The sequence below is a fragment of the Pipistrellus hanaki genome (genome assembly GCF_964339955.1).
Source record: "Pipistrellus hanaki genome assembly, chromosome: 19".
Lineage (NCBI taxonomy): Eukaryota > Metazoa > Chordata > Mammalia > Chiroptera > Vespertilionidae > Pipistrellus > Pipistrellus hanaki.
The window spans coordinates 6,127,932-6,144,224 of record NC_140521.1 but is presented as its reverse complement, the minus strand read 5'-3'; the positions used below and the strand labels follow the sequence as shown (position 1 = coordinate 6,144,224).

General features: G+C 49.8%; 1 protein-coding gene across 5 annotated transcripts in view; it reads right to left on the bottom strand.

Moving 5' to 3' along the window:
* UBE3B (ubiquitin protein ligase E3B) overlaps positions 1 to 16,287 on the bottom strand; it is a 31,102-nt gene extending 14,815 nt beyond the window's left edge. The window contains exons 1-15 of one of the 5 annotated variants that reach the window (XM_084868135.1): positions 15,887 to 16,145; positions 15,588 to 15,683; positions 11,952 to 12,054; positions 10,900 to 11,081; positions 10,623 to 10,743; positions 9,216 to 9,275; positions 8,957 to 9,061; positions 7,760 to 7,856; positions 6,626 to 6,711; positions 5,481 to 5,563; positions 4,841 to 4,946; positions 4,442 to 4,562; positions 3,315 to 3,492; positions 1,864 to 2,030; positions 250 to 417 (exon numbers count right to left, since the gene is read on the bottom strand). In XM_084868135.1, coding sequence (XP_084724261.1) covers positions 250 to 417; positions 1,864 to 2,030; positions 3,315 to 3,492; positions 4,442 to 4,562; positions 4,841 to 4,946; positions 5,481 to 5,563; positions 6,626 to 6,711; positions 7,760 to 7,856; positions 8,957 to 9,061; positions 9,216 to 9,275; positions 10,623 to 10,743; positions 10,900 to 11,060 — 1,453 coding nt within the window. In that variant the 5' untranslated portion in view covers positions 11,061 to 11,081; positions 11,952 to 12,054; positions 15,588 to 15,683; positions 15,887 to 16,145. Of the gene's footprint in view, positions 1 to 249; positions 418 to 1,863; positions 2,031 to 3,314; positions 3,493 to 4,441; positions 4,563 to 4,840; positions 4,947 to 5,480; positions 5,564 to 6,625; positions 6,712 to 7,759; positions 7,857 to 8,956; positions 9,062 to 9,215; positions 9,276 to 10,622; positions 10,744 to 10,899; positions 11,082 to 11,951; positions 12,055 to 15,587; positions 15,684 to 15,880; positions 16,146 to 16,199 lie in introns of those variants that run through there. The other 4 variants (XM_084868138.1, XM_084868137.1, XM_084868136.1 and 1 more) reach the window with 4 other exon arrangements.
* Between the last annotated feature and the right edge of the window lie 6 nt (positions 16,288 to 16,293).

Here is a 16,293-nt window from a genome sequence, read left to right as displayed (position 1 = left end):
AAATGCAGCAGAGAAGTTCAAATCCTTCATGTGGTCAACAGCTTCATGGCTTACAGACCTCTGCCCTCATGACACCAGCTCATCCCATCTCCTGCACTGCCACTTAAAGCCCCCGACGCCCAACTCTGACTCACAGAGGGACTTTCCTCCTTGCTCAGCTAGAAAGGACAATGGTGGGCATGTCCATCCAGTGTTCCAAGCAAAACTGTCAGCCAGACGTGAGCCACAAGAGGCCCGGGGCCTGCCCACCTGTGAGGATCTGCAGCCGGATCTGGGTCAGAGTGGTCAGCGAGGTCTGGTAGAGGACGCAGATGTTGCAAACCTTCTGCACCTCCGCCGAGTCCACGCGTTTGCCCCCGACGGGCTTGAGGATGTTCCGCACCGACGCCGACTTCTGAAACGCGCGCTTCAGGAGATCTGGCACGGAGAGAGAGGAACGTGTGAGCGGAAGTTCCAAGTTCAGCATCTGTCAAGTTCCACCCTGCAGGGAAGAGCATTCCAGTGAAGCTCCGACTTTACAGCCACAGCCAGACGTGGGGCTGCCGCCTGATTCCAGCCATCTCCTTGGGATAAACCGGAAACACGTTAACAAGAGGATTTTAGGTAAAACCCAAAGACATCTTCCGAATCAGGAAATCCCATTCTTCCAAGGGATCCTGTTACTGAACCATTAACTTCAGCACCCACAAAGGTAAAATTCCCAGGACTGTGTTAGGGGAGAGGGAGGCCTGGTGGGTCCCCAACTTCCTGTGCTTTGAGACGGAAGAAGGGGCGTCAGCCTCACATATGGATATTCAGCTCGGGGCTGCACTGTACTTTTTTTTTTTTTTTTTAATATATTTTATTGATTTTTTACAGAGAGGAAGAGATAAGGATAGAGAGTTAGAAACATCGATGAAAGAGAATCATCGGTCAGCTGCCTCTTGCACCCCCCCCACTGGGGATGTGCCCGCAACCAAGGTACATGTCCTGGACCGGAATCGAACCCGGGACCCTTCGGTCTGCAGCCGGCTGACGCTCTATCCACTGAGCCAAACCGGTCTTGGCGGCACTGTACTCTTGTTTTGACGCTTCCCACGAATATCCTGCGGAAGCTGTATTCGCCAAGCCCATGCCCACTGACAGGTGCAAGAGGGGGCTTTGCAGCACACTGGCTGGCAGAGGAAAAGCCGCCCGTACTGGAAACCAGGCAGGTCATTCCACTGAAGTGAGTGTTGGCGGCAGTTCCTCCCGCTCATCAGAGTGAGCCACAGAAACCTTCCAACAGGGCCACTGCTGACCCTGCAGGGGGGACACTGCCGAGCCGGAAGCTGGTCAGCGACCCAGTGGCCCCTTCATCAGCCGCCCACGTGGGAGGTTTCCTTTACGATTACGAACTCAGAAAAGCTCTACTTCCCCTAAGAAACAGGCCCTCGTATCTATGAGAAGAAAGGGTCCCAAGTCCCTCTTCATTTTGGTGACTAGAAATTCAGAGCCAAATGGAAGTGCCAAGAAAACCAGGAATCCTTTATCAGTGGACATTCTCTGTGCACAACCTTGATTATGTTCACAGAAGAAAGGGTCCCAAGTCCCTCTTCATTTTGGTGACTAGAAATTCAGAGCCAAATGGAAGTGCCAAGAAAACCAGGAATCCTTTATCAGTGGACATTCTCTGTGCACAACCTTGATTATGTTCACCCATTTCTATTCCTAAAGACTTGCTGTCACTGTTGTGCTAAATGTAAAGTGATTTAAGCAGCTTCAAGGTCAGTGGGAGAGGTTCGGGGTCACAGGAAGAGCGGGCAAGGGCCCCGGGACACTCAGAGCTGCCCCTCAGCCCTGCGCAGCCACGGAGCTGCCCCTCAGCCCGCTCCAGCCACTCACTCTTCACGGGTAGCACGTTCTGCGGGGAGGCCTGCTGCGCGTGGGCCGCCGGCTCCTGGTTCTCCAGCAGCTTCTTGCTCAGGATGTCGCTGAAGAAGATCCGGATCAGAGGCACCCCCCACAGGAACTGCAGCTGCTTGGTGACCAAGGGCATTGACTCGTTGAGGCTGGGAGAGAAGGAGACCAGGGCTGTCGGGTCCACCCGGCAGAGGGCCAGGGAGAGCCCTCGCGGTTCCCCAAGGGGCCTTGCACTGGGAGTGTGGCAGGACCTGCCACTCAGCACGGCCAATAAGATACATTAGAATGGGGGACCCACAAATTGCTGCTGAGGCCGGATGGGGAAGGCACTGCCCTTTATCTTCCTCCTCGCTCCACCCAGACTTCCTGTGCTGCCAGCAGCACTGCTGCTCTCCCTCGGTCCCCACGCCCCACGTCAGACGCCCTTTATCTGCCTTCACCCGGATTCCATCCTGTTTACCTCTCAGTGGACCAGCCGTCTCACGCCGGCCGTCTTGTCCTGCTCGCTGCCAGCTGCAGGCCTGGCCCCCGCTCCGCCAACCCTCCAGCCTCCTGAAAGTCTCCCTCCCTGACGCGCTTTATGTCCTTCGACTCTTTGAGACACTGTACCCCATACCGCAGATGAGAAAAGTGAGGTGCAGTGACAGTCCAAGGTGCCCCCAGAGAACGGGTGCAGCTGAGCTGCCCACACATCCCGATGCCCACCACACAGGCCCTTCCCTCCTCTTCAGTCTGAGGCAGCGCTCTGGGCGGCAGTTGGTAAATAGTCTTTTTAACTGGATGCCACTCAGACACAAGGAAAAGGGAGAAAATCGGGATGTCTTTCCCTAGCCCTCAGTTTTCTGCCTCAAGAGCCCCCGGCAGGGACCCCAGGCCCCGGGCAGACATGGGAAGGAAAACGGCTGAGCAGCATGCGCCTTAGGTCCTGAGACCACTTATTTCAGCCCTTACTTCACCTCTACCTTCTAGAGGTGTTTTTAAGACAATATTTTTGAGTTCTTGTTTAAAAACATTAACATTTATATTCCACCTCCTGAAAAATATGTGGAGTGACTTCTTTTCCCTTTGAATCATGTTCCTTATTTTAGTTTCCCCAAAATATGGCAATCTAGGCCATTGATAAAATGACACTGAAGAAGGAAAGTGAATATTAATAGATACTGCTTATAATTTACTAAGTGAAAAGAACAAAATACACATTAGTACGATCCCATCTTTGTGAAAAAACTGGTAGGATGTAGACTGAATGGAAGTGCACACAGGTTGTCTTAGGAGACGATTTTTATTCTCTTACGTTCTTACCTGTACTTACACAATGACTACATGTGACATTTACAATAGGAAACAAAGAACACAAGCTTCAATGAAGAAAGAAGGAGAGGTGGGAAGGGGTAGGGGAGGCAGGAGGGACCGGGCTTTGCCCTGGGACTCACCCGTAGTCCACCGACTGGGAGAACCAGCCAAGAACGGGGTGCCAGTGAGTCAGGTTGGATTTCTTCTGGGTCACGTACTTCTGACAGTAGCACAGCATTTGCGTGAGCAAACTCACAAACCCATCCGTCTCCTCCTCCAGCACGCGGGGGCTCAGGGAGCCCATGTGCAGGAGGTTGCCTGCAAAGAGAGAAGGCTGAGGGAGAGGGGCCCAGACAGACACGCTTCCGCACCTCGAGGTCCGCTCTCTGCCTGGGGCTCAGGCAGCCCCGTCTCTGAGCAGGAAGAACTCCACGGGGAGGGCACTTGTCAGGGCTGGGGCTGTAAGCGGTGGAGGGCTGAGACCTAGGCCGGCCTGGCTTCCCATCCTGGCTCTGCCCCAGTCCAGGTGTGACCATCACCCCTCCTCTCCCATCCTGTCTCCTCATCTGTAAGACTGGAATACGACCTTCCTCTCGATGTGAGGACTGTATGGACTGACATGTAGAATGCCTGGCACACAGGGATGTGCATTAGCTAGTATGACATTTTACTAATATGCTAAGATTTTAAAAACAAAGGTAAGAAATGACCTATTTGAAGAATATCTGAATTTCCGGGGAAGTCACTGTTACTCAAAGTTAACCACTTATTTAACAGCCTTGTGTGAGGACTCCCCTAAAATTTGGCCTTAAGAACCTTTTTCTATGTTAGGCCCTGAGGATTATGTACGTCTGCAGTTTTCAAATGCTTCTGTCCACAAACCCTTTCATTTACAGTGAGAACAGTAAAACAAATGATGCAGGCCTTACTCTAAGCCCAACCCAACTGTACCCTCCCTTCTCCCAACGTGAGAATTATCCAGGCCTCTCATTGCGTTATCCTTTTTCCCCTGGCTGCCAGGAAGCTAGGGCTAAAATTTAACATTCACTTAGACTCACTCAACCAGTCTGCCAAGTTGGATCCATGTCCCATGTGATTTTCAGTTTTACATGTCCAGTTTAACTGTCTATCTGGTTACATGTTTTCTATTGTGAACACTTCTCATTGTTAATAAAGACAGCTCTTCATCTCCAGAAAGGTGAAAAGCAAACCACGTGGGGTTTTCCCGATGCCCGGGACACAATCGCATCCCGCCTCAGCCACTCACCCATTAGACACAGCGTATGGCAGCCTTCTAAGCACTTGCAGACATCGCGGCATCGATCTTGAGCTCTCAAATAGGTGATGAACTTACGAAGCATGTCATGAGATTCTACCACAGTGAGGCGCTGCGGACAATTACAGACTGTCAGAGGGGAAGCTGATGAAAAAGTTCCCACGGGAGCATGAACTTGACCCCTGCAGGTCACCCCCCAGGAGCCAAACATGCTACTGATCACCAAGAAGATGAACAAAGACGAGAACCTCTTTCTTTGGGCTACTAACAACAGTGGCTACTGATGTAGGAGAAAAATCAGGGAAGAGGTGGGAATTACAGAGAAAACAGTTTACGCTCTAATTTCTAAGGAAGTAAAATACGGAATGGGGGAACTCGGCGCCCACTTACCTCGGGGGCCACTATGCTGAGATGAGTCACAAGAGCTGGCACGGACATGATGTGGATGAGGAATGGCCGAAGCAGATTGTCTGAAAACTGGGCAGCAAGCACAGGGCTGGACACAGACAGATCACCACACTCAGAGAGGTCACCAACTCCCCCAAACCCCTTGAAATTATGCTTCCCATGATGGGGACACCCACTAAGGGAAGGCTGGATCAGTGGCAGGACAGTCATGTGACACAGCTGTGAAAAATCAGTTTTGAAGTTTTACTGACATGATGTCCTCAAAATCTTTCTTTAGCCTACTCATAATTGTTGTACTTAAGCCCCCAAGTTGGGGAAGGTTCCCATGTGCCATTACTTAAAGAAACATACACTGTTTTAGAGCACAGAGATGTGCCCACTGTGTGAAGCAAGTTGAAAGAATAAGGAGTAATGCGTGTGGGCTCTGGATCGCCTGGCCTGAGTTTAATTCTTGGCCCTGCCACTCGCTGCAGTGCGACCAAGGCCAAGCACCTTACCCTCTGGGCCTTCGCTTCCTCATCTCTAAGCTGGAGTAAGAGAATGGGTTGAGGGGTCAGTTAAAATGTGTAGATGCCTTAGAACAACGTGCGGCCCTTCAGAAGCAAGTCCGTTTCCTACTCACCGCAACGCCAGAGAAAAGGCCGCAGTCAGAGTGCCTTTGGACAGACAAGGCCGGGGCCTGGCCAGGCCACGGGTTAAGAGTATCTGGAAAGAACATTTTAATTGGTCAGGGGATGATGCCAACTTTATATTCATTTGTTTATTAAAAAAAGAAGCATAGCCGAAACCAGTTTGGCTCAGTGGATAGAGCCTCGGCCTGCGGACTGAAGGGTCCCGGGTTAGATTCCGGTCAAGGGCATGTACATTGGTTGCGGGCACATCCCCAATAGGGGGTGTGCAGGAGACAGCTGATCGATGATTCTCTCTCATCGATGCTTCTAACTCTCTATCCCTCCCTCTTTCTCTCTGTAAAAAATCAATAAAATATATTAAAAAAAAAAAAAAAAAAGAAGCATAAAAGTAAAATGAGTGCCTCGGATAAAAAACTATATTGAAATATTTTTTTAAAATGAGGGGAAAGAAAAGTAATGGGATGGAGGTTCATGAATACCACCCCTTCACCTTTAAATGATGTTTAATTTTTAAAATAATAAAGTCTATAAAATTAACAGCTGATACAAAGACCAGACTTCAAACTGCAAGACAAGCTAGATTTCAGGTGCAGTTCCGAGTGATGGTGGACCCATTCGCATGGACCTACGGACAGTGTCGCCTGTGTGAGGAGCAAACGGAGCCACGTCAGGACAGAGCCCGAGGCTGAATCAGGGCTACTTTCAGGAATTCTAAGCACCAGTTCGCCTTCTGACCATTCCTGGCTATCCGGGCTGGCACAAAAGGTGCAGTGTGGACAGAAGGCTGTTTGAGGACAGAGCCGGGAAGTTAACTCCGGACACCAACCAAGAAGGAGCCAGAGGGAACAAGCCTGAGGCCTCCTCCCTCCGTTTCAATTTCAAGTGACCGGATTGCACTTGTAGCCGCAGACAGAGCGCCTTGAAGGGATCCTGTGGCCACCGCCCCCTTTACACAAACCACAGTGACCCAGGCCAGGGAAGGCAGGTGAGGACACGGCATTAAACTCTTCCTGCAAAGGATTTCTGTGAGGAGGGCGCCAGATGCGCCCAAACCAAACATATACACCAAGTCCAGGTGTGAGAGTGAGGTCACCGATTCCAGGAGGAGGTCACGCATGAGGGGGTGGGCACAGACCTGCAGCACAGAGTACAGTCCATGCTGGTTGAGATGGCCCATTATATTTGCACAAATGTGGTTCATGGCTGGCCGGAGACTCTCACCTAAGGAAAGAAAAAAGACTGAGGAAAGAAACCCAACGAATCTCTGGCCGCAAGAGGAACTGTTTAGGTGGGACAGAAATCAGGCCCAAGCTAGAGCCACAGGCAGCGAGATGCTCCCTGGCCTGCCTTCCCGCTCCCCCTGGGTCTGGACCAGAGTCCACAGAGATGCTGCATATCCCCATTCTCTCCCCCGGAAGGCCCGGCTCCAGTGTTCCCTCTCAGGTGATGGGGCCCAGCACGCCCCCAGCCAGCAGTAAGGGCCCGGCCTTGAGCTCCAGAGCTCTTTTCCATTTCCCTCTGAGGGCCTGGAACTTTCTGTGTCCTGTAGCTAGCTGCCTCCTATCCAATGAGAGACAAGCTCCTGGCAGGACCCAGGGCTCACCATTTTTTAAATCCTCCCCAGAATCCAGGATAATGCCTTGAAATAAACTCTCCTTCCTGCCTGGGGTCTCTGCATAGTTTCCTTGGCTTTCCGAGTTTTGTCCCTCTTCATTTGGTGACTCTGACTCCCCCCCTCCCCCCCAGTTCTGAGCTCACTTGTCACTTCTGAGCCCTGACAGAGCAGGGCAAGGCTGTCCCTGCCACACTAAACTCGCATTTCTCTTCCTTCTGAGCGCCACTTCTCACACTATTGTCGAGATGGAGGATATGCACATAACTTCTCTTTAATGCCCGTCCCCCCACCAGCCTCAGTTCTGTGAGCTGCAGTTCAGCAGGTAGAGCCCTGAGGCCAGTGGCCGCCTCTGTACCTCCAGTGCCTGCACAGCTCATGGCACACAGTAGGCTCTTTGCTGAACGGATGGATGAAGTGACTGTATGAAAAACATAAAGCTAAGCATAATATTCAGGGAAGGAGGCAGCATTACAGGGCACATTTTATGGCCAAAAGAGAATGACTGGCTGCCGAATAATTCACCAAATGAAACGACAAGGCTTAACAAGTGCCTCCTCTGGGGCTGGTGACGGCAAAAGTGCTTCTTATAATACAAAGCAGAGAAGGCGCCGGAGCTCTGCTACTTAGGACAGACTTTGAACGAGTCCCACGGACCTTTTCCCCGGAGAATTTTCCAGGTTGAAGTGTCTGTGAAGGTGACGAGCATCGTGAGGTACAGTGTGACGAGTTTGGAGTCTTGCAGGATTTCAGGCTGGAAACAGTGAAGAGGATGGTTAAGACACACGGCCCCCCAGGCCCAGACAGTGAAGCAACCGTTCTGTAACTCTGCTCTGTGAGTCAGGTTATAATGAAGTCTTCTTTTTCTCTGTCTCTTAGGGGATGACCACTGTCAGGAGTTAAAACGACAGAGATTTGGACCCACGAGGGATTGCCTATGGAACCTCAGGACTCCCGGAATGGAGCGCTGAGAATCCTGGGACACAAGGTGAGCGGCGCTGGCCTGCGGGCTGTGCGTGCATTAGGAGCATGTGTACGTTCAGGCGTTCCCTGGAGTGACAGCGCGGAAATGCAGCTGAGCATACCAGGGACCCTGGGTTCAGACTTCTGCCTTTACCACTTCCTAGCTCTGTGAGCGTGGGCAAGTCTCTTAACTTTTCGGTGCCTCGAACTGCTCATCTGCTGACTAGGGATAGTATGGCTGTTGTAAGGAATAAACAATTCATGTACATGACGCGCTAAGAGCAGCGCCCAGCACACAGATAACTCTGTAAAACTGGCTGTTGTATACATGGTTTCACAAGGGGAGAAGGCCCGATTCCTGTCTAGGCTCAGAAACTTAGCCTGTGCCGCACAAGGGACCCTGGAGACCATCTAGTTGAAACCCCAGAGAATGAGAGAAGGGAAGTGACTTGCTCAAGGCCACAAGAAGAGTCAGCAGCAGATTCAGGACTACATTTAGATATTCCTGGCTCCAGCTCTGGTGTTCTTTTCTCCTAATGTGTGTTTCTCTGCGTGAATTTAATTTTTTTTTTTCCAAAGCAGAAGTGTCCCTTCTCAAAGAGAAATCTGTTGTGGAAGGCAGGAGCACAAAGCAGGGAACAGGAAGACCGCTGCTGTGTGCCAAAACGCCTCCCTCACCTGCCAGGGGGGTTGTGGCTCACTGCCTGGGCACGGCCGGGAGAGCCACTCACCGATGCCTCGAGCGGGACGGCTGGGAACGGATCCCTGGGAACTCTGCTGACATTCACACCCTCGCCCAGCTGCTCCCCACGTCCTCGCCAAGCCTCTGCTCAGAAACTACATCCTACAGGCCCCAGGTGCGAAGGATACATTTACCGAGTTTCATTTTACCTTGAGCCGCTCAAGAAACTCACAGCAATGCCACAGGATGTCCTTGATCTGTTTGATCCATAAGAGGGTGAGGTCCTTGGAAAGAGCCAGGGACACATACCACACCTACCAGCAGGACAAAGAGAAATGTTACGGGCAGTTACCGGGGTCAGGTTACATATGTTCTAGCTACTGGCCAGGACCAGATAAGGCGATGAGAACCAATGGACAGATAAGCAGCCAATAAGGGTTATTTTAACCCCACACCCATCCCACTCACCTTGGGTTCGTTCTCAGCATCCATGCTGCTCAGGATGCAGCGACACAATCTTTCAAATCTCTGCAAAGAGGCAGAATGGGGGTCATAAACTTCCGGAACTCATAAAAGTGGGAAAGAAGCAAACGTTTGGTGGGCACCCGGCACGGGTAGGCGTTATGCCCGAAGACTCATAGCGAGCCTTACAGATGTGGGAACTGAGGATCAAAAAAGCTAAAGAAAGGCTCTCAAACTGGGGGGCCACTGACTCGATGAGCCCTACATTTTCTTCAGAAACTGGTATGTTTCATAAAAAATCCAGTTTGATGCTCCTTTTGAAATACAAACTCAACTGGCACAACTGGGCGTGGGCCCCTGTGGGCTAGCAGCTGTCTCCTACATCCTGCTCTCCCGTCTGCCATTCCGTAAGCATCATGGACACTGCCTTTTGCCGCAGACTGTCATGGCATCGTTTTTTTTTTTATCTTGAAAAGCAAAAGGAAGCAAAGTGGAAGCTGAATACCAGACTACACTGGGGCAGTCTCAACCCTGGACCCATCCTCCAAAGTGGTGCGGTCCCGGGCGGCCGCCCCCGTCAGCCTGAACTCCCGCTTCCTCCTCTGTATCCGAGGCCCCACTGCCCCTGCCGGTCCTCACCTCCATGACCCACGTGGCGTGTGCTCACTGCCAGCGTGCTCCTCCCTCTCAAGACCTTGCCCATCTTGTTTCCTCTGGAGCCCCAGTGCCTACCAGATGGCCTGCCATGAGGTGAGACTTAGCAACAATGAGTGGTAACCCGGATCACCAGAGGCATTCCTCAATGTATTGTTAGTACTGTTACAGACAACGGGTTCCTGACATGGTATTTTCTGGGCTGATTCTAATCCCAAAGGTACAACCAGTATGTTTTGTTTGGTCTTCAGGATCTTAAAAAAATTTGAAATTAGCTACCAATGCTTACAAATGAGAAAACTGAGCGTAAAAAAGTCCAGCATCTCTTAAAAAAAAAAAAAAAAAAAAAAAAAAAAATCAGGGCCCACCACAGGCCGAAGAGTAGAGACTGTGCCCTCTGGCTGGGCATGCCACAGATGCCCTGGCTCCCTCTGAGGTCCTCCCCACCTCTGTGAGTTACCATGTATGATGACTTTTATCTCATCAATGGCTTCTTTCGCTCTTTCCCCTAACCTGCCCGGCCCCTGTGTGCATTTGAATCCAACAAGCGCTCTTAATAGTCAGGGAGAAAAGGAGTCGCTGTGAGGAGGTCCAGAAGCACTGGGCGTAACCCCTGCAAATCAGGCCCCGGGAAGACGAAAGGGCAGGATGTGGGAGGGGCAGAGAGCTGCCATGAGGACGGGGAGGGATGCCCTCGTATTTATAATAAAAGACCCTGCAGCCAGAAAGGACGGTGTATGTTTGCTGTTGCTCTTTTACCTCGTTATCCTCTTTCATTCTGAACAAGAACAGCAGCTTCCTGGCGATCTTAAAAACACCAAGTGCACTTCTTCTACTGGACCCCGCGTCATCGGCTTTCAAAAACTCATCGATCTCTCTCCTGAGGGAGGGAAGGGTAAAAAAAAAAAAAAAAACACAACAAAAACTGTTTTCATTAGGAGCTCCCAGCAGCCGGAAGGCTTCTTCTGAACTGGCGCAGGAAAATGCTTTCTCTTCCTGCTATTCCTCGGGAGCAAGAGGAGCTCCTGGCACCCACCTGATTTCCCGCTGCAGTCGCCTCCGACACAGGAAACTCCGCACGCGGGCCTGGATCCCGACGGCCGCCCGCTCCCGCTCCTTCTGCACAAGCCTCTCCTCTCGAGCCTGACGGGCCTTATCGATGAACCAGGCTCTCGAGGTCTGAGAAACGGTGAACATGTTTGCAAACTTGCACAAACCCTGCAAGGAAAATGGCGAGCCGTCAGTGTAGATCCCCGTTTGAGAAACACATACAGAAAGTGGTTCAAGAGCAAAGGATGGCCAAAGCCGGTTTGGCTCAGTGGTAGAGTGTCGGTCTGTGGACTGAGGGGTCCCGGGTTCGATTCCGGTCAAGGGCATGTATGTTGGTTGCAGGCACATCCCCGGTAGGGGGTGTGCAGGAGGCAGCTGGTCAATGTTTCTCTCTCATCGACGTCTCTGGCTATCACTCTCCCTTCCTCCCTGTAGAATATCAATAAAATATATATATATATTTTTTTAAAAAGAGCAAAGGATGGGCAGGGGTGTGGGCAGCAGCAGCAGAGAGCTAGCTACTCAGGGCCCTCCGCCACCTTCCAAAGTGCTAATAGCTCTCCTGGCACAAATCCTAACTCCCATCGGCTCTTCTCATGCAGTTCGCCAGAGCAGCAGTGCTTCTCCCTGTATGAAATAATTACATTTTCTGGAGAGAAAATGCACAGCGCCTGGCACACAGGGCATGGGTTCTGTAATTGTTTAATGAATGAACAAAGCACGACTCAATCCCATCCGTAAACTTCTAATGCAAGCCACACATCCTCTAAGTCAAGGGTCCCCAGATATTTGAATTCTTTGGAGCAGTCCACAATATTTGGGAAGCCAACACCAAGCAGTCCATTTTTATTTTGCCAAGTCAAGACTTGAGGGAAAAACCAAACGTGAATATTTACGCTGTTATTTTTATTCATCCTTTCATTCAAATGAACAAAGTCTGCCCAACCAATCGCAGGGACAGTAAGGAGACTGGAGAGAAGAAGGGCTTCCGAATCATTCCCTCTTTGGGCCCCAGCAGTGGAAGTCCAGGGAGCTCACCTGAGGACCTGCCTGGGTCACAGAAATGCTGAGTCACCATCAGTGATCTCGCAGGGGACTCCCAGCCTCCGGCAGCTTCTCACTTCAGAGGAGCTTGTCCTCGCTGGCAGAAGCAGAAGAAAAAAATCCAGACTTACGGTTAAGTTTTATAGGTAGGGCATCAAACACCTCCTCACCGAGTACAAGTAATACATTCAGTGCCTCTGTAATACATTACAGAGTAGAAGTAATACATCCAGTGTTCTCTTTAGATAATGTCTGGTCTAAATGTTCAACTTCAGCCGAAACCGGTTTGGCTCAGTGGATAGAGCGTCGGTCTGCGGACTGAAGGGTCCCGGGTTCGATTCCGGTCAAGGGCATGTACATTGGTTGTGGGCACATCCCCGGTAGGGGGTATGTAGGAGGTAGCTGGTCGATGTTTCTCATCGATGTTTCTAGCTCTCTGTCCCTCTCCCTTCCTCTCTGTAAAAACAATCAATAAAATATATTTTAAAAAATAAAATAAAATAAATGTTCAACTTCAGCTCCACAGTCCTCACCATTTAAAGGAAACTGGTTGAAAATACAGTTGGCCCTTGAACAACATGGGTTTGAAACGCATGGGTCCACTGATACATGGATTTTTTTCCAATTAATACGGTAAATGTATTTCCTCTTATGATTTTCTTAACATTTTTCCTCTGGCTTACTTCATTGTAGGAATACCGTACGTTATACGTTAACGAATAAAAATGTGTTAATTGATTGTTTATATCATCAGTAAGGTTTCCAGTGACTAGTAGGCCCTTAGTAGTTCAGTTTTGGGGGAGTCAAGTCATACATGGATTTTCAACTGCATGGAGGGGGGTGTCAGAGCCCCAACCCCTGTGTTGTTCAAAGGTCAACTATATTCCCAAAGAAGTTAGTGAATTAAAACTACAAGCATGGTGATATAAGCAAGAATAACACAGGGGACAGAATGTTAAAAAGCCACTGAAAATAATGTTTGATTTTTTTTAACAACACTGAAAACTATTTATGCCTAAGAAATTGTGTGGACCAGTATCATTCCAGTTACATGAAAAAGAAAAATGCACACAGAGAAAAAACGGGGGAAATAGACCAGAATGTTATATAAGAGTGGTTGTTTTGAGAGCATGGCATTGTGGGAAATTTTGCTTCTTTACTGGGTCTGTTTTCTAGGTTTTCTACAGAAAGCGCGTGGCGAAGCAGCATGGTACCGAGAGGCACTCCCTCGCTCGGCCATGTACTGTGGGTGATGTCTCAGGGCTTGTCTTCCTCCATGGATTAGCTCAGAGGCCAAGCAATGAGGCCTAAATGAGATTATGTACATCAATACCTACTGAGGTGGCTGATAGAGCAGTCAGTAAGTCTAATGTATTATTACTATTTAACAAAATGTTTAAATCCTCACCCGAGGATATGTTTATTGATTTTTAGAGAGGGAGGAAGGGAGATGGGAGAGAGAGGGAGAACAAGGAAGAGAGAGAAAGAGGGATAAAAGGGAGAGAGAGGACTCGAGAGGGAGAGAGAAACATCATTGGTTGCCTCCCATATGCGCCCGACCAGGGATCAAACCCCCAACCTGACCCAGAATGAACCTACAACCTTTCGGTGTATAGATACCCAAACCAACTGAGCCACCTGGCCAGGGCTAATGTATTACTTTTATAGACACAAAGTTGTTTTTTTGTTTTGTTTTTGAGTCTTTTGTCACTAAGGTTCTTGGGGTGGGACATAATGTTGGGACCCTTACATTCCTCATCCATTAGACAGGACTGGGTACGCTAAGATTCACCAGTCTGGTCACGTGGGCAACGAACCCCGGGCCCTGTTTAGGTTGGGTAATAGCTTTAAGCTCCTGAGAGCTGCAAAGGAGCTGGGCCCAAGCCAGGAGCACAGTGATTATGTAGACAGTCCCTCATACGTGGGGAGGGAAGAAGGCACAGGAGAAGAGGGAGCCTAATCCTAATGGAAAAATAGGAGGCTGCACACAAACTGTGACTAAGTGCCTGTCGGACAGTAGCAAGTCCTTGGTTAACATCGTCTATAGGTTGTTGGAAGTGGGGCAGAATGACATATAATGAAAACAATTTTCCCACAGGCTAATTGATATAAACAAGAGTTAAGTTCCTATGGCATCTCATCAATGTTATAATGAAACAACATTGAATAAAACGACGTATTTGAGGACCTGCTGGATCTCAAACTTCTCCCAGGGGCCGCTCAGGCTAAGATCCCCTCCTTGAGACCATCCCCTCAGCAATGTTACATGTTGGTTTCTGTTTAAAACAGGTGATAGCCTATACTTAGCAGTTTTTCTCATTCTTTCTTATTCACCTACTCCATCTATGTTGTCTACTATAATTCATCAATAAAAACACATTATGAAGCATTTATTAGGGGCTTACGCTGGCAAATGTCACTGAGAATCAAAGAAAAGGCAGTGTGTAACAGAAGAAGCTTTGGATCGGACAAAGTAGTCCTTGGTTCTTTTTAGTTCTGATTCTATTATACCTCATTTGCCAAGTTCCTTACCTTCCTCAGGCCTCAGTTTCCTTATCTATAAATTGGGAGTGATAATAGGGTTGCCGAAAGGTTTAGGTAAAGGTTAGACGAAACATTTATCCTTCTGATACCTCAATTTAGTTATCATGACACTGTCATTAGCATTAAATGAGAAAACATTAATAAAAACATCTGGGAACAAATAGCATATACATGAGTTTACTGTTTTGTCCTTAAGCAGCTTACAATCCCGTTAGGAAAACAACAGCAATATAAGTGGGACGATTAGGAGGCAAGAGGTTGGTGATCATCAAGATCACATGAAAAGGAAAAGGAAAACGTGTTGCTTGAGCACCCACCAGGGCCAAGACCTTCCTAAGTGGTCTCCTCTAATAAAACAGCATCGCTGTGAGATCTGTAGTCACCCCTACAGCCCAGGTTAGACCATCAGTAAGGGCCACAGCCACTGTCTTAATAAGAAGAGACAAGACTCAGACTCTCCTTTACTTCAGTATTCCCGTGGGACCTGCTCAAAATCGGTCTTCTCCAGATGAGGCCAAGTTCATGGGGAACTACGGAAGAGCACCAGACTCCAAAGAGTATTACTGTTCAAGGGTGAGGCGCCATAAATACCAACTGCTGGCGGCGCCCAGAGGATTCTGCCTGTGTGGTGGGAGGAGCTGGGCAGCCAGGTCTGATGACCATAACAACCAGGCTGCGGGCTGTTTTCAATCTCACCTTCACGGGGAGCAGATGAAATATAGAGAAGGGGCAGGACTTGTCATGGGTCGCTAGGCTCCTGAATTTGAAACTCCGATCCAACACCAAAGCAATTATTTGTAAATGAAACACACAAGAACCAGCGAGTCCCTGACTCACAGAACAGCAAAGAAAAGCTGAGAATCAGAGGTTGCCCATGAGGCTAAGTTAAGAGTCCAATTTCGAGCAAGCTTTTCTTTACAGATACCACTAACTCCAGCTGCCTTTTTTTTTTTTTTTTTTTTTTTTTTTGACAGCTGGGTGTCTGGCACGGCACTGAAACTCCCTTATACAGTATCCTCTGTGAAACGAGCTATCACGCCATTTCACAGAGGAGGAGACAGAGGCCCGGAGAGGTGAAGAACCGACCCAAGGTCACACAGCGAGAAAAACAGGATTCGAACTCGGGTTCCAGTGACTCCTAAGACCTGGCGTCTTTCCTTGGCATCAACCACAATAACAACTCTTTTTTTCCATCCAGCGTTAGTCCGTTGACAAAGGCCCCACAAGGGAAAAGAGACAAGCCAGCCGCTAGCACCTGCCCCTCCGACGAGAGAGGCGGGGACCCTACCCTGCCCCAGGGTTAACCTCCCTTCAGGTCCCCGGCGCAGCCACCCAGACCCCACGATCCTGATCCCACTCCCTACTCGCAGGCCGCAGACCTTTACCCGCTCGAGGCCCCCGTGCTCGGGATCGGAGCCGCAGCTACAGTCGCCTCAGCCCAATAATACCCCTGAGCTCTGCCGGACCCGGGGCAGCGATCGAGACTCCACCACCATCTTGCCCCGGGGTGCCCTTTCCCCGAGCTCCGTCGGGAAACAACTACCCAGTTCCGGCCCAACGACAGTTCCGGAGAGCTGCTCCACCCGGGAGCGGCAACCTCCCTGAACCTCTTCCTCCTCTCTGGAGGCTGAAAAAAAAAAGTGGAGCATTCGGGAACTGGATCGATGCCTGACCCAGCAGAGAGGGGATGCAACCTACTCCAGGCAGGCATGTTGGAAGGAATGCGGCCCATGTCTTAGAGGAGTGCATCGGATCCTTTAAGAAAGCGCCCTCTGCGGGGCGGAAGTGACGC